This window comes from Rhinolophus sinicus, chromosome 3, assembly GCF_057876585.1.
Source record: "Rhinolophus sinicus isolate RSI-liver-muscle chromosome 3, RSI-T2T, whole genome shotgun sequence".
Lineage (NCBI taxonomy): Eukaryota > Metazoa > Chordata > Mammalia > Chiroptera > Rhinolophidae > Rhinolophus > Rhinolophus sinicus.
The window spans coordinates 138,296,264-138,323,970 of NC_142503.1; the positions used below are offsets into that span (position 1 = coordinate 138,296,264).

The window sequence follows — 27,707 nt, forward strand, 5'->3', positions numbered from 1 at the left end:
CCCGTGAGCTCCCAGATACTCAGTTTTCAGGGTCCTACCCAGCACGTGAGTTCGACGCCGACGCTCAGAACACTCATCCTTCGGACGTACAGCGGGCACAGGCCCTTCTACACAAACAACACCTGCAACGGAGGCACAGGGTTCCTCAGCCGCTTCTCTGCACTCACCAGCCCTGATAACCATAACCTACACCCCAGAACCCAAGCTGAAAAATGGGAGTGGTGAGAAGAGAGGAGAAAGCAGCCTCACTGCTCACAAGGTGATCCTCCTGCCTTTGTTCATGCTAGTGTCCCTTATTGGAAATCCTCCCTCTTTTCCCTTCACCCCTACCCCCAAAGTTTTTCTCTTTTAAGGCCTAACTGGAGTCAACTCTAAAACCTTGGCCAACCCGGCCAACTCACTGAACTTTCCTTGGAATTTTCCACTTGTAAAACTTGTGTGGCATGTTGGGAATGCACTACCGACTATCAACTATCACTAGTTACCTTTTCACAAGCATATATCCTGCTCCCTTGAATAGACTGTGAGCTCCTTGGGGGCACCAGGCCTTTTTTGCATTCGTAATGCTCAGCACCCAGCATATTGCCGTGCACAGAGGACCTTAGCAAATCATTGCTTGGTTGAAGGCTGACTTAGGGCAGCCAATAATAGTCCAGTGGTTTTCAAGCTTTAGCCGGCATCAGTTACCTGGAGCGCTGGTTAAAACAGATTGCTGAGTCTCACCCTCAGAATTTCTGATTCAGTGGGTCTGGAACAGGACCCAAGAATTTGCATTTCCAATAAGTTTCCAGGTATTCTATAGAATCTTTCTTTAGCTCTTAAGCTCTCAACTGCAGCGGTAAATTTCAGCTACTAGAATTTAGCCAACCTCAGGGTCCAAAATAGTACTGTACCTAGTCAGAAGTTATGGGAAGTAAGGGAGGGGAACTAGAGCCAAAAATGCAGGAAGAATAATAGAAAATCATTGTTTGAAGGGGTGGCTGTTTAGCTCACTTGGTTAGAGTGCGATGCTTGTAACACCAGGGTTGCAGGTTCGATCCCTGTATGGGCCAGTGTGAGCTGTGCCCTCCACAACTAGATTGAAACAACTACTTGACTTGGAGCTGATGGGTCCTGGAAAAACACACTTAAAATAAAATAAGTAAAAGTTGAAAAAAAAATTTTTTTAAGTGAATTACTGCTTTCAAAATAAATTATTAAAAAGGAAAAAAAAAAAGAAAGAAAATCATTGTTTGCAACCAGTAATGATATAATCACTCCAGGCAATGGATCATCAATGACTGATAAAACTATTAGGTGAAAAGTTGTTGAGGACTTTCTATGGATGGATCAGTTGCCAACTTATAAACCTACTGATGAATCTTAACATCACTAAAAGTGGGAGCATTGGACATAATGTGCCTCCTGATTGATAACGATTAGAGTACAAAACACTTCCTCAGAAGGCTTCATGCCGAAAAATTGAACCTGAATCTAGCCAAGCTTCTAGATCTAACTACCCATCTTCAGGAAATATGGGTGGTAGAAGAATGTGTTGAATGATAGCACAGGGATACAATTAACCAAATCCAGATTGTGGGTAATTCTATAAATGACCCAGTTTCTTCTATAAATTTCATGTCCAAGAGAGAAGGAGGACCTCTTATAGATTTAAAAGTCTATAAGAGATTATTAATTAAATATGTGGTCCTTGTTTGTATCCTGATTCAAATAAACCTACTGTAAAAAGACATTTCTTGAGACTGTTAGGGAAAACTAAACACAAACTGGGTGTAATAGGATACTAAGGATTTTTAAAAAATTTATTGGGTATGGATGTGTTTCTTTTAAGTAAACTTTATTTTAGAATAGTTTTAGATTTACTGAAAAATTCCAGATAGTTTCCATTTATCCTAAACATAGTTTCCTGTTATTAACATCTAACATTAATATTTTACTTTTTTTTTTTAGAATTAATGAACCAATATTGACACATTATTACTAACTAAAGTCCATCTTTCATTCAGATATCCCCAACTTTTCCCTAATGTCCTTTTTCTGTTCCATCAAGGATACCACTTTATATTTAGTTGTCATGTCTCTCCTTAGGCTCTTCCTGGCTGTGACAGTTTTGTTTGTGTGACAGCCTTTGGTTTTTGATGAGTTGGACAGTTTAGAGTAGTACCAGTAGGGTATTTTGTAGAATGTCCCTCAACTGGGATTTATCTGATGTTTTTCTCATGATTAGACTGGGGTTATGGGTTTTTGAGAGGAAGATCACAGACCTAAAATGCCATTTTTATCACATCATATCAAGGGTAGCTACAATCAACATGAATTATCGCTGTTGGTGTTAAATTTAATCACCTGGCTGAGGAAATGTTTGTCAGATCTTCCCACTGTAAAGTTACTTTTTAACCCTGTTTCCATCCTGTCTTCTTTGGAAAGCAGTCACTTTGCACAGCCCACACTGGAGCGTGGAGTTGTGCTCCTTCTCCTTGAGAGTGAAGTATCTACATAAGTTATTTGTAATTTTTCTGCATGGGAGATTTATCTATGCTCCCTATTAATTTATTTGTTCAAATATATATTTATATTTTTATATATCTTTTGATATACCCTTTGATATACCTCATCATTGTGTGTGTGTGTGTGTGTGTGTGTGTGTTTGGGTTTTTATTTTTTATTTTTTTATTTTATTGGGGAAGTGGAACAGGACTTTATTGGGGAACACTGTGTACTTCCAGGCCTTTTTGTCCAAGTCAAGTTGTTGTCCTTTCAATCTCAGTTGTGGAGGGTGCTGTTCAGCTTCAAGTTGTTGTGCTTTCAGTCTTAGTTGTGGAGGGCACAGCTCAGCTCCAGGTCCAGTTGCCGTTGCTAGTTGCAGGGGGCGCAGCCCACCATCCCTTGTGGGAGTCGAACCGGCAACCTTGTGGTTGAGAGGATGCGCTCCAACCAACTGAGCCATCTGGGAGCTCAGCGGCAGCTCAGCTCAAGGTGCCATGTTCAATCTTAGTTGCAGGGGGTGCTGCCCACCATCCCTTGCAGGAGTCGAGGAATCGAACTGGCAACCTTGTGGTTGAGAGCCCACTGGCCCATGTGGGAATCGATCCGGCAGCCTTTGGAGTTAGGAGCATGGAGCTCTAACCGCCTGAGCCACTGGGCCGGCCCTAGGTTTTAATTTTTGACCACTTCCTTTTTGGCACTGTAAGATGATCCAAGCTCATTTTGTATATTTCCTGCTCCAAATCTATAGTTAGTTATCTCTCCCATACTCTTGATTCCTTTTATTGGAAAATGGTATCAGAAACTAAGTTTTGGGTGCTAGGTATGCTCATTGCCACTGGGGTGTCTTGCTCTTAGGTTCTTCTCAGCTGACAAAGAAAATATATGGGTATACTGTTGTAAATATGCATATCTATACATATTTCTATATGTAACCATCTGAATTATATATGGATGAGTATTTTTAAAAGTCTGTTACATCGAGATACATAGTGTAATATTTATAGCTAAAATTAATTATATGGCTAAGATTTGCTTTTTAAAACTCCAGCAAAACAACAACAAAAAAATAGGACAGTAGAACCCAATTGGCTAAGGTAATCAATCATTGAAGCAAAGTGATGGTACATTGAGGTTCATCATTATACTATTCTCTCTACTTGTGTGTATGTTTGAAATATTCCATAATTAAAAGGTTTTTATAAAAAGAGAGCCAGAAAAAGCCTCATTTGCAAAGCTATGATTAAGGAGGGTCAAGTCAAAAAGTGAAAAATATAAGGTCTGACAATTAAGTTTGCGATCTTGCCACTGCTCGCTTACATTGGCAGCACTGTAAAAAGAGTTTGTAAGGCTTCATAAGCTTGGTATATCAGTGTCTCACTGCTGTGTTCATGTTGATGTGTGGCGGTGTCTTGCTGAGTGGCGTTCATTATTGTTATTGCGTGTTTTTGTGTGCTCTCGCGAGAATGTCTGAGCTTGAATTAGAGCAATGAACAAACATTAAATTTCTTGTTGAACTTGGCAAGAGTGGAAGTGAAATCAGGGACACGTTAGTCCAAGTTTATGGGGATAATGCCGTGAAGAAAATGTCAGTGTTCAAATGGATTAAATGTTTTTCTGAGGGGAGAGAATGCTTCATTGATGAAGAGAGGTCAGGGTGGCCAATAACGAGCAGAATTGATGAAAACGTAGCAAAAATTCATCGAGTTGTGTGTCAAAATCATCGGCTGACTGTGAGAAGCGTAGCAGACCAAGTAAACATCGATAGAGAAGCAGTTGGGAAAGTCTTAACTAAAACTCTTGGCAGGAGAGATGTGTGTGCAAAAATGGTCCCAAAGAAGCTCACCAACGAACAAAAGCAAAGGAGAGTCAAAGTTTGCTAAGAACTTTTGGGCCGTGCTATTCCTGGTGATGAAACATGGGCGTAACAATACGACCCTGAAACAAAGCATCAAAGTGCACAGTGGAAGTCAGCCAATTCTCCGTGACCAACTAAGTTCCGTCAGTCCAAATCAAGAGTCAAAACAATGTTGCTAACCTTTTTTGATATCAAAGGGATTTTTCATTATGAATTTGTACCAACTGGACAAACAGTTAACCAAGTTTACAATTTGGAAGTGCTGAAAAGGCTGCCTGAAATAGTTAGATGACCTGAACCTTTCGCCAACAATTCATGGCTCTTGCATCACGACAATGCACCAGCTCACACGGCACTGTCTGTGAGGGAGTTTTTAGCCAGTAAACAAATAACTGTATTGGAACACCCTCCCTACTCACCTGATCTGGCCCCCAATGACTTCTTTCTTTACCCGAAGATGAAGGAAATATTGAAAGAAAGACATTTTGATGACATTCAGGACATCAAGGGTAATATGATGACAGCTCTGATGGCCATTCCAGGAAGAGTTCCAAAACTGCTTTGAAGGGTGGACTAGGCGCTGGCGTCGGGGTGTAGTGATATTCAGCAATGAGGTATGTAGAACTTTTTCTAGGATGAGTTTGAGAACTTAATTGTCAGACCTCATACAGACAGCCACATACAGGGCATTCTGATGCACATGGACTCACACATGAAACTCTTCCTCTCAGGGCCATAGCTTGGTGAAATTTCGAAGAGGATATATTTTTTCTTCCATACTTTTGGACCCACCTGCTGTTTTAGAAACCCCAAACTTATTGCTCTCTTCCTAAATCTGCTTTTGGGGAAAAATCCAATCATTTGAAAGTACCCTATGACTATAAGTCAAAGTGTAGTCTCTCCTAGGAATTTACCTTTCTTCTTCATTTTCAGCTGGGCAAGGAGTGGCATTGTTTTGGACTGAGGAATTTCAGGCAAGGGGCGTTTGGCAGGTGCAGCGCCTCAACAGTCCCCAGCACCCCTGGCATCGTACCTCCAAGTCCCACAGGCATAGATTCTCTGGCTTCTCTAAGAGGATGAGGAACACAGTCTGCGGCCTGCTTGTTCCTTCAGTGGAACTTCCTAACTCTCCCCTCTTTGACCAGTGGCTGGGAAAGAATAGGTTCTCGGTCACAGGGCCGGGGAGACTGCCATGACCTCATGGTTCACCTTGGTCCCACCCACCCACCCAAGGAGGATGGAGGGGGAGATCCTAACTCTGAAAATGCTGAAGCAGCTGCTTCCTGAGACTGTTGGAAGATGCCGTCAGGGTGGTCTCCTACTATGGGCAGATGGTTTTTATTTCCAGATTTGTCTTTCCCTTCTCTTGTTCATTGGCCTCCTCAGGCAGTCCTAGGTCATAAAAGGCAGAGTGGGCAGATACTTAATTCACCTGAGTAGGGAGATGCCAGGGCCCAACCTAGCTCCACCCATAATGAGGGACTGCTGCCGGCCCTTCCTCTCTCCTGCAGCCCCTTCTTACTCCCCAGGGATAGATCATAGCTGACTCTGATTCTGTTCTGAGGACAGGAACTCCTGGGACAGCTTACTCTTGCATTAGGTCAATACATTTCCTGTTGATTTGATTAGTTTCCTTCCAAGCAATGCATTTATGAAAGGAAGGGAGATTTTTGCAGGCATGTATTTGCATAGGCAGCCAACCTCCTACACACACACACACACACACACACACACACACACACACACACTTTCTCCCAATCCACCCACAAAGCGTCAGTCACATTTAGAGTTTGCACAATGCACACCCTCCCTCGTACATCACCATGTACACCCTCTTACCCACCTACACCCTCTCCCGCAAAAATTACACCTGCTTGTATACCCTTAAAGCATGTCCTTTACCGTGCCCAGAGAGAGAAAGAAAGATGGGGCAGATAGGTAAGAAGAATGAGTTTTGAGTGCTCAGGCAGGCAAGTACCCTATGTAGGAGCTGCAAACTCAGAGGATCAGGACTCCATAGTCCCCCCTACCCTGCAAGTAGACATACTAAGAATTGCGAGGGATTCAGAAGCAGGGGTAGAGGAAGCAGTAACTCAGCGCTCCCAGCCCCACATGGAAAGTGTCCTGCTCTTGGGTGACTGAAATGCCTCAGGTCTGCAGCTTAGGTAAGAAGTTTGTCAAGCCTCTGAGTGGAGAATCCAGTGGCATCCATGACATGTCTGAGAAGCCCATTTTGGGTGGTAATGGATGGTCCTTGGGCTGAGCTTCCTTATTAGAATTCAGGAAATGACAGGGGGGGAATGGGGAGTAAAGGAAGTGGAAGGCTGGGCTCTGGGTTCGACATTCTCTAGGAGGGGTCTTTCCAGTGTCAGCCAGAGTGAATAGAAGGTGGCTTCCTTTCCCTGGAAACTTGAAGTCCCTTCTAGAGAAGAGAGTAGGGGAGAGAGAGACTTGAGAAGTGACAAAGCGTTCAAGTGTAGGGCTGCAGCAGCCACTTTGCCGCAGTAGCGGCCCTTGCAAATCTGGCTTCAGCCCCAGACTGTTGTCTGCCTGCCCTGATCCGACAGCCCAAGCTCAGAAACTGTGGATTCTGGAACAGAGCAAGTAGTTTTTCCTTTAGGAAAGGGTCCTGGAGCCAACCCACAGTGCCCAAGAAAATTGGCAAGAGCGCTCAGTTAAACTGGTGACTTGGTCCCTGCCATCCAACTCTGACAGCACTTCCGGAATCTCTCCCTATGCTGTTGCCTCAGGGGCGCCCCCAGCTGGTTCTGAGGCTGCCGCCAGCACTGCTGTTTGTTGTTATCATTAGTATAATTAGTAAACAAGCACTGATCGGGCCAAGTGGAGGAAAAGGCAGGCCCCCACTGCTCAGAAGGACAATCCCTGGAAAGATCCAATGAGGCTGCGGGGAAACGGGGCTGGGGCTGAGTCGCTTGTCCGGCCTCCCCACCCAGGACTTTTGGGAAGGGCCATCTGGAGTAGGCTCCAGGAGCCTGGTAGAGGCAAGGGCCAGGGGAGAACACTTGGTAGGCTGGATTTGGAACCAGCTCTGCATCTGCCTGACAGGATGTCCGTGGGCACAGCCACCCCAGTGATTACTGGTTGTGGAGCAGGCCAAGCTCTGAGGCAATTATTCATTCATTTAACTGGCATCTGCCTATTTACATATGCAGTGCTGACTGTGCAAGGTCCTCTACTAATAATAGTTAAATGTTTTGTTGGATATTGTTTTGATACAGCCAACTTTCATACCATGTTCTGGGGAATGAGGGGGAGTGGGTAGAAGCAGAGGAAGCAACTATGAAGAACGACAACCCCAAAATATAGGGGCCACTGGGCTTTGGCCTATGAGGTGTAGCAGTGGGAATAGCAGATAAAACCTGAGTATTACCAAGGGAGCTTGGAAAAGTCAAGACTCAAGGCCCAAGGTCTTGGAGATAAAGGGGTGGGAAATGAAGCACGAATATGGAGTATTTGGGTGAAAGGCTCATGAAAGAGGCACGAAGGGGTGCTTATAGATCCTGTTCTGGGATCCCTGAGTCACAATTTTGGGGGGCCTGGTGGTTGGAAGTGTCTATGGGATTGAGATACTTTATCTCCTGAGAGGCGGGTGCTGGGTTTCGGGATCAGAGTCTGGATAAAAGTTGGGATGTGGTAGAGGCTTCTAGCGATGTTTTGAGGGAAGGATCTGGAGTGTATTTTGGAAAGGAGGGGCGTGGCTGGGGTGCTCATCTAGGGGACAAGCCAGATCCTCGGGTTCGGCATTGGGGTAGCTGGGGCAGGAGGTGTTGGCCAGGGCTGGGAAGATATGTGGGTGGGGATCCGCGCGGGGCTGGAGGCCAGGCTGGTCACCACCGGGTTGGCGCTTGGAGCGAGCCGCCCGGGGCTCCGCGGGGGGGCGGTACGAGCTCCGGCTGCGGGCGGGAGAGCTGGGGAGGAGGCGGCGGCTCCGAGAACATGAATCAGCGGCGACGGCGGCGACGGCTGTGGAAGGAGCGCGGTGGCCCAGGAGCGGCCCCACGGACCCCGCTCTGCTGACGGCAGCCGCCTCGACTCGCCGCGGGCGCGGGTCTCGGAGGCACGGGCCCCAGCACCGCCCCCCGGGCCAACCCCTGCCCCTCCCGCGGTCCTCCTCTCTCCTCCCTCCTCCTTCTTCCCTCCTCTCTCCTCCCTGGTCGCTCGTGGGCCCGGCCCGGCATGGTGCGGCGTCGCCGCCGATGGCGCTGAGGCGGAGCATGGAGCGCTCGGGGCTCCCACCGCTGCCGCCGCCGCCGCCGCCGCCGCTGCTGCTGTTGGGTCTGGCCGCTCTGCTGCTCCGCGAGCCGGTGGCCGCAGGTAGGGGCTGGCCCGAGAGGCGGCGGCAAGCGGGGGCCGCGGAGGGGCGCGGTTGGGGTCGCAGCCGGGGGACAGCAGCCGATCGAGTCCCCGGCCTGGGCGGGCCAGATATTTGGGTGGTGGGGCCGAAGCTGGGAGGCCGAGGCTCGGGGGCTGGGGGAGGGGGCGCAGCGGAGTGTCCGCTGCAGGATCTCGGAGCCCCCACCCCCAACTTTTTCGCGTCCGGGGCGCTTCTGGCGGGTTGGAAAGGAAAGGAGTGGGGCTGTGGGTTGAGTGGTCAGCGGGGGATGTTTGGGACTGGATTTTTCCCGCCTCGATGTTCCTAGTTGTTTGCTTTCCCTTCCCAGTCCAGGGAACACCATTCTGCCCGCCCCACGCACCAGGGTCCCTCTCTGAAACCACAGGGGCTGGGGCTGAGCACTTAAGAGGCACCATTTAGGTACAGGGGCTGTGAGCGTGCCCGGTCACAGAAAACATCTGAGCATACTCTGGTTCCTGTGCCCACTCTGAGCCTCCTGAAGCCAGGAATGTTGGAGAGGATGGGCTGGGGCAAGGTTGCTAGTCTTTGTGGGGGTTAGTCTTGGGTTCCCACATAGCCACTGAGGCGTTTGCCAGTCATAGGAGTGCTGCTTGCAGCACCCTGGATCCCAAGTTCACACCACACACCCCTGGGAGTGCTGGGTGTGTACGGGGTGTGAGGCTAGCCCTCCCTCCTTGTCCTGTGACTGCTCCTGAGACACTGAGGGAGTAAAGAAGAAACAGGCCAGGACAGCAGGAACCGAGGTGGCACCTTCTCTTGAGAGAGTGCTCCCTGTCATAACAGCCCCTCAGGGAAGAGTAACAACTATTTACTAACTGGAAGGTGTGTGTCTCAGGATCAGAGAGCCCAGGGTTTGCCTAGAGTCACACAGCAAAGGGCAGGAAGAAGCAGGACTGATTTCAGCTGTGTGGATAGCTCACCTCTCCTTAACTGCTTAAAAACATGCCAGGAGACCAGAGAGGTGTTGGGTGTGTGTAGAGGGTAGTATTCAGAGAGTGGTTCCTATTGGTGTGACAGTAACTCAGGGGTCTTGGGTCCCATTCAGGGCCTCTCCCCTCCCTTCTACCTCCTATCTTCCTAGCACCCGCCCCTGCACACATTCAGGTATTAATAGAGCAGGCGCCTGCCAGTAAGGGTGCCATGTGTTTGATCTGACGTGGTTTTGCAGCCATATGTTCTCCACTTCAGGGGAGCACCCCCTTCTTCCTTTCCTCAGCCTCCTTTCATTTGCCTGGGTGGGGTACAGGGGTGTGCCAGCAGCAGTGCAGGTCTGGGCTGACACCTTGGGTAGAGAGCTAGCTGGTTGCCTGTTGCACTGGCTGGGTACAGCAGTCATTCCCAGGGCAGTACCTGCCCTAGGTATATGACAACGCCCCATTGTTTTAGCCTGGCTTCCCTTCTTTTTGGTTGTTGAGCCTGAACTTGACATTGCCCAGCAGGGAGGTATGGGGAAGAGGTCACTTCCTTCGAGTTGTGGGGAACTTGGCAGTGGCAGAAATGGTGCCTGGAGAACTTGTCATGCCCCTTCCCATAGCCCAGGACTAAGCCACCTTCCCTTCCACGCTGTCCTATCGCTGCTTCCCTGCTCAGTAGCTGAGAATGAGTTCTCTGACACAGAAGCTAGATTTTGGAAGAGTAAGGGGGGATATTTCCAGAGACAGGGGACCTCTCAAGCTGACTGACACATTCTCCTTCCCACCTCACAGGCCTAAAGTTCATGGGAGCCCCAGTGAAGCTGACAGTGTCTCAGGGGCAGCCAGTGAAGCTCAACTGCAGTCTGGAGGGAATGGAGGAGCCTGAGATACAATGGGTGAAGGACGGGGCTGTGGTCCAGAGTGTGGATCAGGTGTACATCTCAGTCAGCGAGCAGCACTGGATCGGCTTCCTCAGGTATAAGACTGTGGGGGAAGGTGTGGGATGCCAGCCTGGGGACATTGGGAGCTGGGAACAATGCTGATGCCCGGAGGGCTGTGGTTTCTTTATTCCTTCCAGAACCTTCCAGAAGTGGGGGCAGGCTGAACCCATTGAGTCTGCCCAGCAGAGCTGCCCCCTTGACTCTGGGAGGCAAGCCTAGTCTCTTGTTTCCACAGCCTGAAGTCAGTGGAGCGCTCTGATGCAGGCCGATACTGGTGCCAGGTGGAGGATGGGGGCGAAACCGAGACCTCCCAGCCGGTGTGGCTCATTGTAGAAGGTGAGGAGGCATGTGGGCATGTTGGCTGTCTGCTGGTGATCGCACCTCTGGAGCAGAAAGCTCAGCGGAAGAAAGCTGCCTCACTGCCCTTTGGAGCCTGATTGCACCAGGCTCCAGGCCCACCCCAGGCATTGGAGGACCATGCCCACTGGAGTCTGGATATTTGAGAACCAAGGGGGCAACTAGGACCCACAACCTATGGGATGCAGACAGTTTCAGTTGTCTGAGTAACAAGCCTCAAGCACCCATCTGGGACTGGACCCTGTCATGCCAAGTGGCCAGGCCAGGAGGGGGAGAGAGTGGGGAGGGGCGGAAGGATCTGCAGCTGTGGGAGCTGCGAGCTGTTCAGCCCAGGAAGACAAAGTGACTAAGAAAGTAACAAAGGGCTCTAAACTGGATCTGGGGCCAGCCAGCAGAACTCTGCTAAGGCTCCCTCCCACTTCTCCTTTTGGCCCTTCCCCCAGTCCCCACCTGCTTCTACCCTTGCTCCCAGAAGGGCGGTCAGAGCAGGTCTGAGAAGGGAGAATCTCCCGTGCTCAAGGGGACAGCATAAAGAACGTTCCTAAGGGGGCCGAAAAAGAGCTCTTTCGTCAAGCTCGGTGACTGTTCTGCGGCTGACCCAGTCATAAGGGCCTGTGGGACCTTCTGCAGAGACGGTTTCCGATGGTAGCTAACTTGTGGCTTGGGCAGTTGGAAGCTGAGAGGTGGCAAGGCTTACTCCCCACTCCCTTTTCTCCCTAGGTGTGCCATTTTTCACTGTGGAGCCCAAAGACCTGGCAGTGCCACCCAATGTCTCTTTCCAACTGTTTTGTGAGGCTGTGGGTCCCCCTGAACCTGTTACCATTATCTGGTGGAGAGGAAGCACAAAGGTTGGGGGACCTGCTCCCTCTCCTTCTGTTTTAAATGTAACAGGTGAGCAGCTTCGGAGGGGGCTTTGAGCAGGGGTGGTGAGGCTGACAGGAGTTCAAATCTGCCTAAATCACTGTTTGCTGTTGTGAGTGTCCAGAGCAAACTGCTTGGGAACGTGAGCTGCACCATTGCTAAGCTCATTAATCAGGTGTGCTAGGCCAGCTGGGGGGGCTGATTAGCAGGGATCCTGCTGTGTGTGCTTAAGGAGGATGCTGGGGCCTCTTGGCCTGATTCACGGTAGTATAGGCTGTGTACAGCTGGCCCTGGGACATGACATGGGACTAGGGGCACCCATCCCCCCCACCCCTCCCCAGGGATGGAACCAGGAAGCAGCCCACGCAGAGCTAGGAGGAGTGTCTGGCAGACTTGCCTAGAAGACGACAGTCTCAGGCTGCAGGGTCCAGGGGAAGGGCAGGGGGAGGGAAAGCAGGGAGGGGAGGCAAGTACAAAGCTACAGAGCCTCCTTTCCTAATAGCCCTTCTATTATTTTCCCAAACAACTGTGTCTGCGCATACTTCTGCACAGTTAGGCCCAAAGCAGCCATGCCTGCTCACCCACCTGGACCCCAAGATCCTCGGGCACATACCTCACAAGCTTGTGAGGCTGGCTTATCTGTGAAATAAAGTTAGTGTTTCAGTGGAGGTTTGAACTGGCCAAAAAAGATTGTTGTCTGAGCTTGGTCTCATGTACCGGAAGGTGGAGGGGATGGGCTCTGATCTGCTAAGTCCCCTAGCAATATGAATCTTGAGAAGAGGTGGACGGCAGGACCTTTTGGAAATGAGGGCAGATCCTGTTGAAGAGGCACTGGGTTGGAGCAGATTAGAAGGGAGGTTGGGTTCAGTTCTCTCCACATGTATGTGGTTGGGCCCCTCAGGCAGCCAGCCTGCTAATGAGCGCTCACTGAATTCCTATACCACACACACTGTGCTAGGCACCATGGGGGATGGAGCGAATACAAAAGAAACAGAAACCATCTGTGCAGCCCCCAAGGAATTAGTATAATTGGGGAGACAAGACACATGCATAAGGAGGTGAGAATTATTGCAAGGCAAAGAATCTGCAAATACAACAGTGGTATGGCTCAGAGCAAATAGAGAAGGGCTCTGGAATGTGTAATAAAGGAGTGACCAGAAAAGGGAGGCAGCTCTGTGCTGTCTGCAGGAGAAGGGATTGAGGTGGGAGGGATGGTGTAACATTTCGCAAGTGCTTACTGTGTGCCATGCACTTTACATCATTTGGTTCTCACAATGCTCCCATTTGGGAGATGAGAAGACAGAGCCCCAACCCTGGGATTTACATCCAGGCCCATTAGACTCCAAAGTCCCTGTTCATTCTGCCATCTGCCGTACCCCACTGTCTAGCTCCTTGCTTTGGCTGGAGGGACTTTTAGGATATTCACATCCAGAGCGTAAGTATCCACCTTCCCCAATCCCAGACTGAGTGGGAGTTGCTGCTTGGGGGCTGACTGCAGTTTTCTGGTCCCAGGGGTAACCCAGAGCACTGTGTTCTCCTGTGAAGCTCACAACCCGAAAGGCCTGGCTTCTTCTCGCCCCGCCACTGTCCGTCTTCAAGGTAGGAGGACTGGAGGGGAGGGAGGGGAGGTGAGGCAGGGGCATTCTCGGCAAGCTGTCCAGCGGTGGGTAAAGGCAGAATCATTTGGTGTTTTATCTCCTCTCAGTCCTGCTGGGATCTGAGGGATGAGGGGTTAATTGGCATAGCTCCATTCCTAGTGGGAGCACCTGAGACCCTGCAGTGGCTGAGATGAGAATAGAAACCTGACGTCACAGCAGATTTCCCATCACGAAGCAGAGCCCTTGGGAGGGAGGGAGAGAGAGAGCCAGCAGGAGATGGTCAAGGCTCATGCCCAACCTTGCCTCTGCCAACCCCTGTGGAGGGAACAGGGGAGGGGAAAACCACCTGGTAGGATGATAAAGGAGACCCAAAGGGCTGGTGTGCAGAGGGAGCGAAGGAAGGAGGAGGAGAGAGCCAGCGTGTGGAGGGATGAGCTGTGGCTGCAGGGACTGCCTCTTGTTTGTATCTCCCAAGGCCAAGGTATGTCCTCACACATACCCACTGTTTTATCCTTTTCCTTGGTCAGACAGGGCCCCTGATCCAGGGAGAGGCAACCTCTCTCCACACCCTAGGCACTCCCAGATAGGAGCAGCTGTCTCCTACTGGTTTCTTGGCTTGTATATTAACTGTGGTCCTGGGAGTGCTGAGTAGACAGCTTTAGTTTGGGGCTGGAGAGCAAACCCTAGGGAGGGACTCAAGGCTTGCCTGTCATGCCTTCTGCTCCCTCCTCTCGTGTTGTTCCTGGGCACTGAACTCCGGGGCACTGACTCTAAGTCCCCATCCACAGCACTGCCTGCAGCTCCTTTCAACATCACAGTGACGAAGCTCTCCAGCAACAATGCCAGCGTGGCCTGGACGCCAGGAGCTGATGGCCGAGCCGTGCTCCAATCCTGTACGGTCCAGGTAAGCTGAGAGGGTGGGACAGGCTCTCCTGGCCTGTGGCACTTTGTGGACAGTGGTGTCACATTTGTCTAGACTTGCCCATGGGGTTTGGTCTCCAGCTCTATTCAGGTGTTGTTCCCTTATTAGGAACAGCCCAGGCCACTTCCCCTTATCATAGGGTGCTCTGGCAACCAAGTGACTGCAGATTGGCTTCAACACATGCATTCTTCGGGCTGGAAAGCAGATCCGTAAAGCAGATATGTCATGTCTGGAAGAGTTTTTCTTATGTTGTCGAAAACCCAAACCTTTGGTTTATCTGATACCTGCACTCTCATGCCTCGCCCCCCGACTCATGCCAAAGAGAACAAGGAGACTAGATTCTAAACCCTAGAGAGTGGAAAACCTTGGTAAGGTGATACTGAAAACAAGAGGTGATGCAGGCTTATTTATTTTTGTACGTTTACTCAAAAGGTATTGAATGAGCACCTTCTAGAAACTGTTCTAGGCAGATCCCCAGGCAGGTGAGGTCCCTCCTGCTCTGGGCTCCTCCATTTAGATGAGCCCGCTCTGGGCCTCCTTTGACTGCACCCCTTGCCGCTGGGCAAGGAACCTGCAAGGCCGAGGGGGGGAACATGCCTGTCCCGATCATGAGGATAAGCCCCACCCCCACCCCAGCCCCCACACCATACCACACTCTAGATACTCAGGAGCTCTTGTCTCACGGCACGTCTGCTTCCAGGCCTGTGTGGACCTGTCCCCTGGCCCATCCTCTCTGTCCAAAGGGCAGCCATGTGTGAGGGAAGGTATGCAGGCAGCATTTCCACGCCCGTGCCGTAATGCTCGTGCCACCACATTCTGACTTGGGAGTCCAGGATTCAGAGAAGTATAAATGCAAACCTGACCTGCCAGGTTGTTTTGAAGTTCCGTTTGTCAGTATATTAAGATAAGAAATATTTTATTTAATAATTTGTTACCTGATTTATAACATTTAAATATTTAGCTATATTGTACATGAATCTCCATTTGTATTCTTGCCCTGGGCTCCCCAAAGGTAAGGTAAAGGCCTGGTAAAGGCCTCTGGGCTCCCGGTTACTCTGCCCTTGAGAAACGTCGAGACTATGCTGCCTGGATGCAAACAATTACAATAAGTGGTAACTATTCTACCTGAGTTATGTACCAAGCACAAAGGGGCATGACTTTTCTGGAGTAGGTGAAAAAGTCTTTCACAGAGAAAGTGGTATTTGTGTTGAGTCTTAAAGGATGAGCTGGACTTTGCTAGGAAGAGCAGATCATTCTAAGCAAAAGTAACAGCATTTACCAAGGCAGGGAGGTATGGAACCTGGTGTGTTATTGGAGCGGGGGCCGGTGGAAGGCTGTGGGTTACAAGTGTTTGCTGATAGACTTAGAGGGGAGGCGTTAGCTGAAGGCCCCCCAACTCTATACTCATATCTATCTATCCCATCTGCCATTTCTCTCTACATCATTAGTTTTCTGCTTTTCTGTAGGTGACACAGGCCCCGGGAGGCTGGGAGGTCCTGGCTGTTGTGGTCCCTGTGCCACCTTTTACCTGCCTTCTCCGGGACCTGGCACCTGCCACCAACTACAGCCTCAGGGTACGCTGTGCTAACGCCTTGGGGCCTTCTCCATATGCTGACTGGGTGCCATTTCGGACAAAGGGCCTAGGTAAGGGGCTTACAGAGCAGAATGGCTGGGGAGGGCTGGAGCGGGGAAGGGGCCACGTGGCTCTAATTCTGAATGGAGTTGACTGGGAGAGGACGCTCCCTGAGTGAGCTTCATGCATCACTTGGCAAACACCGAGTGCCTGCAGCATACTTATGAGCTGCTAAATCTGTCCCTCTCCCATGCAGCTCTAGTTCTAGTGGCTGGAGTAGATAAGTGAAGTAGAAAAGATCAGATAATTAGTAACGAGAGTGCCCAAGGTGGTCCAGGAATAGCCCCATAAAGAGATCCGAGGTCTGACTGATAAGGAAGGAGCCATGTTTGGTGGAAAACCACTGCAGGAAGTGGGCACAGTGAGTGCAAAGACCCCATGGTGGGAACTTGCTTGGGGTTCTCTAGCAATTGCAAGGAGGCTGGCAGGACTATCATAGGGTGCAGTGAGGGATGTGGCGACTGAGGCCGTCACCAAGGGGATGAAGAGCAACACTGCTTCTATAGTGCTGCCATTGCTCAGCCCTCCTCCCCAGGACTTGGTGAGAGCCGTTAGGACAGGGAGGCGAGCTCTTCCCCGACATCTTGCTCTCTGAGCTGTTCAGTTCTTGGGAGCTGTTTCCAAAGGCCTGCCTGGGATAGTGATGGTGGGCAGGGCAGGACTCTTAGCAACCTTCTCTCTGCGGGTACAGCCCCAGGCAGTGCTCCCCAGAACCTCCGTGCCATCCGCACAGACTCAGGCCTCATCCTGGAGTGGGAAGAAGTGATCCCCGGCGGCTCTTTGGAAGGCCCCCTGGGACCCTATAAACTGTCCTGGTTTCAAGACAATGGAACGCAGGTAAGGAGGAACAGAAACCTCTGCTCTCTAGGTGTGCCAGAATCACCCCTGAGGGCTTCGGAATGGCTGTCCTTGGGGGGGGCCTAGGGACCTTGGTGGGCTGGGCCTCCCACCACCCAGCAAGCCCACTGCTCCCTCCTTTCCCTTCAGGCTGCACTCCTTACTGAATTATGTCTCCTGTTAGTATTGCAGCCAGTGGCCATGTTGGATGTAAAGTAGGAGACACATTTCTGCACAAACTGGGGGAGGGCGCAGATAAGGCTCTCTGATCCCCAGCCCAGTTCCCTCCATCCCCATCTCCCCTGCTGGGACTGAGCCTCTTTTGTGTTCAGGAGAGGCCTCTGCAGCCTGGAGCAGGAATGTGATAACTCCTATCCGGTTGTGCTCCTGCAGCCTCTGAACCCACTGTCTCTAGGCTCCTACTTCCTAGCTACACCTTTTTTTCCGCCTCCAGGCCCAGCTGGAGGCCTTTTCCTCAGACTCAGTGTGGGATGGGGGCTTTTCCTGGCTGCAGGGTGAGCTGATAGTGGAGGGGACCTGGGCCAACTTGACAGTCTGGGATCCCCAGAAAGACCTGACTGTACGTGTGTGCAGCTCCAATGCAGCTGGCTGTGGGCCCTGGAGTCAGCCACTGGTGGTCTCGTCTCATGACCACGCAGGTGAGGCCTATAGCGGGAGAGGCCAGGGGACTGGGGCTTTCAAGAGCACCCTGGACTGGGGGGGAGGCTGGCAGCACTGACTCTCCTAGGCCCGAAGACTTATAATGAAGCCTTTGAGGCTAGGGTTGATATTTAAACTGCATCTCATTCTCCTCCCCCTGCCTCAGAACTAGAATAGAAATCCCTGGTTATGCTGTAGGTCCCACTAGCCAGGGCCTGTCATTGACAGGGTAGAAACTGTTGGGTCTTCTTCTGGACCCTCTTTCTACTCGGAACCTTAATTGACTGAAGGGACTCTCTTGACCAGGTCAGATGGCTGTCATCAGGAAGTTCTAAAGGGACTCCTTGGTGTCAGCCGACCTCAGACCCCTGTTTCCCCCAGGCCAGCAGGGCCCGCCCCACAGCCGCACGTCCTGGGTGCCCGTGGTCCTGGGTGTGCTGACAGCCCTGGTGACGGCTGCCGCCTTGGCCCTCATCCTGCTGCGAAAGAGGCGGAAGGAGACACGGTTTGGGTAAGGGGTAGGAACACAGAGGGAGAGGCGGGTGGTGACTGAAGACCTTGGAGCTGACCCCTAGTCCTGGATTTCCCTTTAGGCAAGCCTTTGACAGTGTCATGGCCCAAGGGGAGCCAGCCGTTCACTTCCGGGCAGCCCGGTCCTTCAATCGGGAAAGGCCCGAGCGCATCGAGGCCACGCGTGAGTGGTGGGAAATCACAGGAGGGAAAAATGGGCTATCTTACCCCTTGTCCTCATTCCTTTTACTAATTCATCAATTTGACCAATGTGTCTGGACCTTGATGGGTCCAAAACACACAGTATGGAAGACACACAGACCTACTGTTGTGGAGGTCACTGTCCTAGCTGTGGGAGAGCTGAACTAAGCTCATCTCTGCTCTGCGGGTGGAGGCGGGGGCAGGAGGCAGGATGCGATTTGCATCAGGAAGCAGAGAGGTTCCTCTCCTTTCTCGCTGCCCCCTCCCCAACAGTGGACAGCTTGGGCATCAGCGATGAGCTGAAGGACAAACTGGAGGATGTGCTCATCCCAGAGCAGCAGTTCACCCTGGGCCGGATGCTGGGGAAAGGTACGTGGGGCTGTGCAGGCATTGGCACGAGTAGAGTTTGCTGTGTCTCGGTGGATTTGTGTCAGCTCCTATAAACAGGATATGCTTATAGACTCCTGAGTTTGGGACGCTTAGGGGAATGGTAGCTGGGGACAGGGCGTGCTGAGGAGGTAATCCCAGCATACTTTGCTTTGGCTATGGACGAGGGAGCCTCCTCCAATGGCTCCAGAGTCAAATGATTTTGTGTCCCTATGGAGGGTCACCTGGGAGGGAAGGCGGTGAGGGACAGGAGGGCAAGGGAACTCACCATCATTTGGATTCGTTCCTAGGAGAGTTTGGTTCAGTGCGGGAGGCCCAGCTGAAGCAGGAGGATGGCTCCTTTGTGAAAGTAGCTGTAAAGATGCTGAAAGGTGAGTGGAGAATAGGAGATATGGAGTGAGGGTGTCACTGGGGAGGGTGAAAGGGCTGATCGATCCTGAAGCAGGTTCTGCTGGGCCCCGAGACTCTTCAAGGAGAGTTAACACTCACTGGGATGCCATGTGACTAATCTAAAGGCATGAACCCACACACGTTCGTGCCCCAGCCTTTGCTCTCCCCTGAGCAGTGACTGTCTTCTGGTCTCACTCAAGGTGATGAAAGCTGTGGTTGGTTGAACTGCAGGCCTGTCCAAACCCAAAGGAAAGCATTAGCAAATGGAGAAATTGCTGGATAGCACCACACCTGTAGCAGGGTGTCTCCTGCACGTGGCCAGACTGTTTCCTGGCCATCCACCCCGCCCCCCTGCCGGGAAGCCCAGGACATCTGAAGGACAAGGCCTAGGCGTCTTGGGTCAGAACTGGGGGCACATCTTCCTCATTTTCTCCCTCCCATCCCATTCTCCCAGCTGACATCATTGCCTCAAGCGACATTGAAGAGTTCCTCCGGGAGGCGGCTTGCATGAAGGAGTTCGACCACCCACACGTGGCCAAGCTTGTTGGTGAGCCCCTTCTTGGGGGAGGCAGATATAAAATAGGGCTAAAACGGTGCTCCCCCGAGGTAGGAGGGCAGCCTGTGGGAGAGAAGTTTGGACTTACCTGGTGAGTAAGTGGATAGCAATACAGCCAGGAGGGTCCTGGCTGAAATCTGATCAGACTCCAGGTAGGGAGTTCTGTTTGCAGGCCTGTACCAAAGGTCTGCACATGAAGACTGCTCGTGTGAAGGGAGGAGGGGACAGACAAGATGCCCCAGAGATCTGGGGGCAGTCAGAGTTCCTGGGTAGTCACCAGGCCAGTATGGAACTTGAGGGGCAAAAGGTAACAGAGCCGGGGCTAGAGGTAGGACCCAGCAGGTGGGGACTCATGCAGACACCTGAGCCGTCTTTTGACCTTCATGTGCTGGCTCCTGACTCTCCCTTGTTCTCAGGGGTGAGCCTCCGGAGCAGGGCCAAAGGCCGTCTCCCCATCCCCATGGTCATCCTGCCCTTCATGAAGCACGGGGACCTGCACGCCTTCCTGCTCGCCTCCCGGATTGGGGAGAACCCCTTTGTGAGTGCCCGGCATGGGAGTGGCCACGAGTTGGAAAGGGACAAAGACCCGTTGTGTGGGTGGGGAGGGCCAATTGAGCTGGTTGGGAGAAGGCGGCCTCTGAGTTTGATGCTTTATGCTAACAGGCTTCCTTTCTCCTCATAAGGCCCTGCAGGGAATTTTAGGCTGGGCAAGGGCCCTTTCTAGGAGAAGAGACCTGTGGAGCCCCCGATTGGGGCAGTCTTGATTCCTGGGTACTCTGAAAGATTTGCCACATCTTTCTTGCCTTGGGAAGTCCCTCTTTCCCCTTCCTTTTGGTGATGCTGAGGACAGTCTTTAGGCTTTCTGGCCGGGGAACCCCATTTACCCTGTCCTAGCTGGGTGGACAGATCCAGCCTGAGCTTTCCCTGTCTGCCCACCAGAACCTGCCCTTGCAGACCCTGATCCGGTTCATGGTGGACATTGCTTGTGGCATGGAGTACCTGAGCTCCCGGAACTTCATCCACCGAGACCTGGCCGCTCGGAATTGCATGTATGTGAATTCTGGGGGGCGTGGGGGTGGGAGGGAGTGGCTAGTGCCAGGAGGAGCTGGCTAATGGTCAGCTCTGGCCTGGGCAGCATCTGCTGTGTGAGGGGACAGCTCAGGAGCAAAGATGCTCTGGCGTCCGTAAGGCTGCCAGCCTCATCCTCCCCACGCCCTCACAGGCTGGCAGAAGACATGACGGTATGTGTGGCCGACTTTGGACTCTCCCGGAAGATCTATAGCGGGGACTACTATCGTCAGGGCTGTGCTTCCAAATTGCCTGTCAAGTGGCTGGCCCTGGAGAGCCTGGCTGACAACCTGTATACTGTGCAAAGTGACGTGGTGAGCGTGGTGACGCCAGTGGTGTGGACCGGTGCGTGGGGGTAGCTTAGGCTCCTCAAGGGCCCAGCCAGGCCTGCACTCGTGGGCCTTGGCTGCTTTGTGGGGGGCCCCCCCAGCCTCAGAGCTCTGCCTGGCTCAGGGAGCCCCATGACACCTCTCCTCCGACCTTGATTCTGTCCCAGTGGGCCTTCGGGGTGACCATCTGGGAGATCATGACTCGCGGGCAGACGCCATACGCTGGCATCGAGAACGCTGAGATTTACAACTACCTCATCGGCGGGAACCGCCTGAAACAGCCTCCAGGCTGTATGGAGGACTTGTAAGTGCCCCAGGCAGGGGATTTCTGGGAGGAAACAGGAATTTGGGGTTTCAGCTGATGGCCACCACCACAGCTGCTGCACCAGCAGCAGCTCAGAACCTCGATTAGACTTTTTTTTAAAATATAAATATGCTTGTCATTTGTTAGGGGGCAGATTGGCCTTCACCCAAACTTCCTCTTCAGCTGCACTTCCCTGTTTTCTTTCTCTTCCCCTTTCCCATCCAATACTTTCTTGCTCCAGCCTTTTCCTATCACTCTGTTTTCTCCAGTTTCCATGGAGAACCAAGGAACCCAAGGGCAGAAGTTACAGGGAGGAGCACCAGTGCAGGTCTCCATGTCACCTCCCCAGCCCCACTCCCGCTCAGTCCCCAGCGAGTCTAAGAAAACCTGCTAGGCTGAGCGCCCTGAGAGGGCTGCACAGAGGCAAGGAAAAAACTGCTGCTCCGTCACATTCCTTGCTTGACAAGGAGGGGCGCTGGGGGCGGGAGGTTGTGTTCCTTTCTTGTCTTGGCCTCCCCTTGAGGGAGTGGAGAGACCTAAGATAACAACCTGAGATCCTGGGGAGAAGGGAACTGCCTTCTTTCCTTTCTGGAAGCCTGGAGCCCTCAGGAGAGGGGAGAGTGGTGATATACCCACTGCACAGGGGAGTGTTATGAACCCCTTGTGACTGGAAGACAGTATCACTGACATTAGCTGGGTACTTTATGGGAGTTCTTTCTGGTAATCCTCCTCTAACCCTGTGAGGAAATGGCTTATTATCCCCATTTTGTAGATGAGGAACTCAGATTAGAGAGGTTAAGGAACATGACCAATGTCACATAGCTATTAAGTGGATAGGTTAGGGTTTGAACCTAGTTCCCTGTCATTTTAGAATACATGCCTCTTAATCGTGACACCAGCTGTTATCTGTCTGTTCTAGTATTATTCCCCCACCCAGTGCAAGCCAGAGACTCCCTGGCCCCAAGAGGACCTTTTTACCACCGTGTTTCTCCAAAAATAAGACCAGGTCTTATATTAATTTTTGCTCCAAAAGACACATTAGGGCTTATGTTCAGGGGATGTCATCCTGAAAAATCACACTAGGGCTTGTTTTCCGGTTAGGTCTTATTTTCGGGGGAAACACGGTAGTACCAGCAGGAGGGAGTCCACAGTGATCCAGGGAAGAAATCTGCTCCCTATTTCTTGCTGTGGGGTTGGACCTCCAGAGGTCCAAGAATATGGACAAAGAGAGGAAGGCTCGGCCTGAATGGTGGGGTCCTCTTTCTGTAGGGCAGTGGGTTTGAAGTGCTCGAAGCCTGGACTGTGGGTAAGAGGGAAGTCTGAGTGCATGAACCAGGCCTTACCCCTCCTATTCATTCAGCAGAGCTCAGGGCATGGCAGGGGCCGGAAGCTCCAGTCTCCTTTTGGTTGCAGCCTGCCTGGGCCTCTGGAGCTGCAGAGACTTTGCTGGGCGGTGGAGACCAGTCCCTGGCTTAGTCTCCTGGGCGGGGACTAGTGTTGTTGATAGAGGGTGGGCGGACGCTGGCCTCCCATTAGACAGCCTGGTGGACGGGCGCCAGTTGGCTCCTCTCACAGCCTTGACAATGTATCCCAGCCTGGCCGTGGACCCGTGGCCCGGGACAATTCCCACGGCCTATTTGGTGTCTGGCATGATTGCCCTCCTTCACTGGGGGGCCCCTGTCAAGAAGGGCTGGTGTGGGGGGCAGTGTGTAGAGCTTTTATTGTGTGCACAGGCAAGCGAGTCAGGCTCTCTCGGACTAGATCTGGTGTCAGCCTGAGACATTGCCTGGGAATGGGATACGATCTCAGGGAACCTGTAATACTCCTGAAATTGCATATCAAAAGTGTTCCAGCCAGGGGAAGAAGGCTGGAAGCGTTTCTCAGATTCTCAAAGGTGTCCATGAACAAAGAGGATTTAAGACTGCCTGAGTGGGTGAGGATTTAGGACAAAGGGTGATTGCTGAAATCTACTTTCCAGGCTGTGTTCTGCAAGACAAAAACACTCCTAGTACCCCCTCCCAAGAGGGACTCTGGAGCCACCCCATCTGGCTTTGAATAGCAGCTCCATCACTTTCTACCTATGTGACCTTAGTCAAGGTTCTCAACCTCTCCGTGCCTCGGTTTCCACACTGGTAAAATAGGGATCCCTTATTGTGAGAACTGAATAGTAAACATAAAATACTGAGAAGAGTGCATGATACATATTAAGCCCTATACATGAGTGTGTTAAATAAAATTTTTAAAATCCTGGTTCCATATGATTAAGGGGCCTCCACGTTTGAGGGAAGGACCATCCTTCTCCTTTCTTTCGGTTCCTCACCACTTCCCCTCACGGTTCTGTCTGTCCCAGGTACGAGCTCATGTACCAGTGCTGGAGTGCCGACCCCAAGCAGCGCCCGAGCTTCACATGCCTGCGAATGGAGCTGGAGAACATTCTGGGCCACCTGTCTGTGCTGTCCGCGAGCCAGGACCCCTTGTATATCAACCTTGAGAGAGCTGAGGAGCCTGTTGAGGGAGCTAGCCTGGAGCTGCCTAGTGGGGAGCAGGCCAGTGGTGGGGCTGAGGATGGCAGTGGCATGGGGGCCGTGGGGGGTGTCCCCAGTGACTATCGGTACATCCTCAGCCCTGGAGGGCTAGATGAGCGGCCCAGGCAGGGGGAACAGCAGCCAGAAAGCCCCCTCAACGAGGCCCAGAGGCTAATATTGCTGCAGCAAGGGCTACTGCCTCATAGTAGCTGTTAGGCCGCAGGCAGAGGGCATCCGGGGCCATGTGCCTGGCTGACCTAGCCCTGTGTGACCCCAGCCCAGGCAGCAAGGCGTGGAGGCTCCTGTGGTAGTCTTCCCAAGCTGTGCTGGAAGCCTGGACTGACCAAATCGCCCAATCCCGGTTCTTCCTGCAGCCACTCTGTGGCCAGCCTGGCATCAGTTCAGGCTTTGGCTGGGTGGAGATGGGCCAAGCCTGGTTGTCTAAACTCAGGCAGCTGGCAGGAGGGGGTGGTTATGTTTCCATGGTTACCATGGGTGTGGAGAGGAGTTGGGGGAGAGTACATTCAGCCCTGTGGGCCCCTACTCTCCCGGCTGAGCTGCTCCTGCTGCTTCAGTGCATGCATTGAGGGGTCGCTGGCCTGGGGGCCCAGCTGTGCCCATGCTTGGGCTTCTGTGTCCAAGTTTGCCCTTCTCACAAAGAGATGCCCTTGTATTATTCCCCGTTAGGTGAGAGTTGATAAGGGGTTAGTACAGTCAGGACGTAAGCCCTGTGGAAGGAGGCAGTGGGACTCAGGTCTGAACCATCGTCACCTTCCTGATTACCCACCCTGCCTAGGCCAGGAGCAAAGTGAGGCATGTGACCAGGTCACAGCGAGGCATTACCACAGGCTGCCACCTGCCCAGCTTCTAAAGGCAGTGCCTGCGCCTGGCAAGACGAAGGGGTGCTGTAGGGCTTGCCCAGGAATGCGCGAGGCCAGAGAGCAGTCCAGGAGCATCTCTTTACGCCCTCTTACAGTGAGCATGCTACCAAATCCCAGAATATCCTAAGACTAACAAAGGCAGCTGTGTCTGAGCCTAATCCTTCCATTCAGTGTCCCTTAGTCCCCACTTCCCCTCTAACTGGAGACCGTCTTCTGTCCCAGGCCTCTGGAGACAGAGAGAAAACAGGCCTGATAGCTGGTGTGGGTGAGGGGGAGTTACTGGAGCCTGGACCTCAATCCTGGCTGGGGGAGTGCATGGGGTGGGTCCTTGCTGTTAGGGACATTTCTAAACCATTAGATGCTGTTTAAAAACAAATAAAATTGAAGACTGAAGACCCAAGGCTTTGTCACTTAAATGTTTACTTTGTTCCCAGATCACAAAAATGAAGCATCTCTGCCTGGAGAAAAGTCTGGAAAGACATACGCCAAAATGTTAACAGCTGTTATCTTTACATGATGTGATTAAGGAGAACTTTTTTCCTTTGTGCTTTCCAAGTTTTCTGCATTGAGCACAAAATACTTTTGTAATTAGAGAAGACCCCAAAGAATCTTATATTAAAGATAATACACAGTCATTGTAAACAATGAGGAAAATGCAGAAAATCATTTAAAAAATGCCAAACACCTATATCCTACCACCTAGAGATAACCACCATTGACCTTTTGAAAATGCAGATGTTTTGAAAAAGTTGTTTACCTTGGAACAATGACAAAGAGACTGCTTTGGCTGTCTCCTACCCCTCTATCAGACTTTTCCTTCTATATGGGGTGTAGAGACTTTGTTCTCACCTTTACACTTGCCTGGAGCCAGGAGAAGTTCTGGAAACAAGTGGGCAAAGAGAACGGTGAGCCTCTTGAGGATTAAAAATAGTATGAAGTTTGCTTCTAAGTATTTCCACTGGAAAATTTTAGTTTAGAAGCTTTTAGAGCAAGCTCATGGGAACGAGCAGCAGGAGACCTGAGAAACAGGCCCAGCTCTGTGTGGAGGGGTGTGGGAAGATTGGGCGGGACAGAGAGGTATTGCAGCGCTGGCTGAGGGCAATGGAATGGGGTGGGTGTTTCTGAAAGCAAATATCCTGAAAAACCTGTTTCTGGTACTCCAGATTCTGGTTCCCACGTGGATCATTAGACCTGAACTGATTTCCAGGGAAGTGGCTTTCAGAATGTTTCCTGCTGTAATAAGCTTTAACTGCAGGTAATGATTATCTGTGAGGTCGTGTTTGGGAATTATTGATTGAGACCTTTACTCTCAAAGAATTGTCCATGAATCGTCTCCTACTATGTGCCAGGCATGGCACCTAGCACGTCATATCCATTATCCCATTTAATACAGAGAGCATTCCTCTAAGGTGGGAATATAATTATCCTCCCAGAGGACAGAAGTGCAGAGTAACTTGCAGGAGGTTACAGGCTGGAAACCCACCAAGTCAGAGAGCAGAGCCGGCACCTCTTTCTCCTCCCACCACTCCAGAGAGCACCCTGAAGTTCTGTTGTGATCATGTCATCTTTTAGGTGAATGCAATCAATAGTAGGCACCTTTGAAAATACACAGGCATTATGACCTGAGTGTGTGGGAGTTACCTATCAGTAATTAAATCAGAGTAGATAATTTTATCAGCTCAGTATCTTTTCTTCAAGCACCTTGACCCTCCCATGGTCAAGGGATTTGAGGTAGGTGATACTAGTGGAATTAAAAGAAAATCTTTTTGTTGAATACACACAAAAGAGTACTCAAATCAGAGGTCTATAGTCCTTAAGAATTTTCACAAACAGATCTAAATAACTAGCAACCAGATCAAGAAGCAATATCACCAGCACTCCAAAAGCAACCGTGGGGCCTTGCTCCAATCTCTACCTCCTCCCTCCTCCCCAAAGGTAATTTCTATCTTGACTTGACACCATGGATCAATGTAGCTTTTTGAAGGTAATATAAACAGTCATATAGTTTGGATTATTTTGTTTACCTTCTTTCACTTAGCAATTTGTTTTCCAGAATCATCTAACCACAGCAATTTTGAGAGGTGGGAGTCAAAGAGAAGAGATGAGTAGAACAGTGTTTTGTTTTGTGTTTCTTTGTTTTTTTATTATGTCCTCTAGCTCAGTGTTTCTCATACCTCAAACAAGATCCCCCACACAAATTGCCTGAGAATCTTATTAAAATGTAGACTCTGATTCAGCACGTTTGGGGTAGGGCCTGAGACTCTGAATTTCTAACAAGATCTTAGGTGATACCTAGCTGCTGGTCTAAGGACCATACTTGGAAGTGCAAGCACTATGCGCCATCAATAATTTGAAAGTGTGCAGCAAGTGTTTGAAAATCATTCAATGACTGGAATATTTAATCATTTTAACAAAATAACACTAATGGAAAAGCTTGGAACATCATTTCTACATCTTAAAAAATTTAATTACTTTTGCCTTGTGTGTTTCTAATTGATATTTTTCTACTTAAAAAAATAATTTTTCAAACAGGTGTCAAATACCTATGGTAAAAAATTAAAAAGGTATAGAAAGGTAGATAGTGAAAATAAGTTGCTTTGCCCCAAGTCCCTCAGTTACTCTCTCCAGAGGCAACCTCTATTACTGATTTATGATGAAGTTTTTAAGGGATATTTTACCCATATATTTATTTTTCCTTTACATAAATTAATGTACATACTGTTCTGTTCCTTGTTCTTTTTATTAATAATATGTGTAAGTAAATAGCTAATGGTATGGATTCTGGATATTGTTGTAAGTGCTTTCAGTATTTATTTTAATTCATTTGATCTTCACAACCCTGTGCAGTAAGTACAATTATCATTTCCATTTTATATGTAATTCAAATCTAATATGCTCTACAGAGCCTCTACATTATGAAGATTTTCCCCCAACTGCACATATGCATCTCTACTCCTTTGTATGATGTTCTAAGTTATTTAGCAAGTTCCCTATTGGTGGACATCTAGGTTGTTTCCAATACTTTGCTATTACAAATAGTGCTGCAATGAATTTATTAGGCATATTATTTCATACTTGTAGGAGTATATCTATAGGAAAATTTCTAAAAGAGAAAT

At 50.6% G+C, this 27,707-nt stretch overlaps 1 protein-coding gene across 6 annotated transcripts; it reads left to right on the forward strand.

The window, feature by feature from the left end:
* The first annotated feature begins 113 nt into the window (after positions 1-113).
* TYRO3 (TYRO3 protein tyrosine kinase) lies at positions 114-24,991 on the forward strand. 6 transcript variants are annotated; one of them, XM_088797153.1, is made up of 19 exons: positions 114-259; positions 10,424-10,607; positions 10,808-10,908; positions 11,650-11,820; positions 13,303-13,389; positions 14,177-14,292; positions 15,777-15,954; positions 16,635-16,780; positions 17,235-17,439; positions 17,822-17,951; positions 18,034-18,134; positions 18,425-18,520; positions 18,829-18,909; positions 19,383-19,475; positions 19,901-20,022; positions 20,424-20,533; positions 20,707-20,866; positions 21,049-21,185; positions 23,536-24,991. In XM_088797153.1, the coding sequence occupies exons 2-19, from the start codon at positions 10,435-10,437 to the stop codon at positions 23,924-23,926; spliced, it is 2,598 nt and encodes an 865-aa protein (XP_088653279.1). In that variant the 5' UTR covers positions 114-259; positions 10,424-10,434; the 3' UTR covers positions 23,927-24,991. The 6 variants fall into 6 exon arrangements, 5 of the variants coding, with proteins under 5 accessions (XP_088653279.1, XP_074183994.2, XP_074183995.2 ...); XR_012494778.2 differs by lacking the exon at positions 114-259 and adding an exon at positions 8,146-8,677 and having other exon boundaries at positions 20,707-20,897; positions 23,536-23,677; XM_074327893.2 differs by lacking the exon at positions 114-259 and adding an exon at positions 8,149-8,677 and having other exon boundaries at positions 16,677-16,780.
* Positions 24,992-27,707: the final 2,716 nt, after the last annotated feature.

Coding starts and splice junctions, on each gene's coding strand:
- TYRO3 (XM_074327895.2), top strand. CDS start 8,560: ATGGCGCTGAGGCGGAGCATGGAGCGCTCGGGGCTCCCACCGCTGCCG. Junction 11,821..13,302: donor TTCTGTTTTAAATGTAACAG/GTGAGCAGCTTC, acceptor TTCTGGTCCCAG/GGGTAACCCAGAGCACTGTG. Junction 21,186..23,535: donor CCAGGCTGTATGGAGGACTT/GTAAGTGCCCCA, acceptor TGTCTGTCCCAG/GTACGAGCTCATGTACCAGT.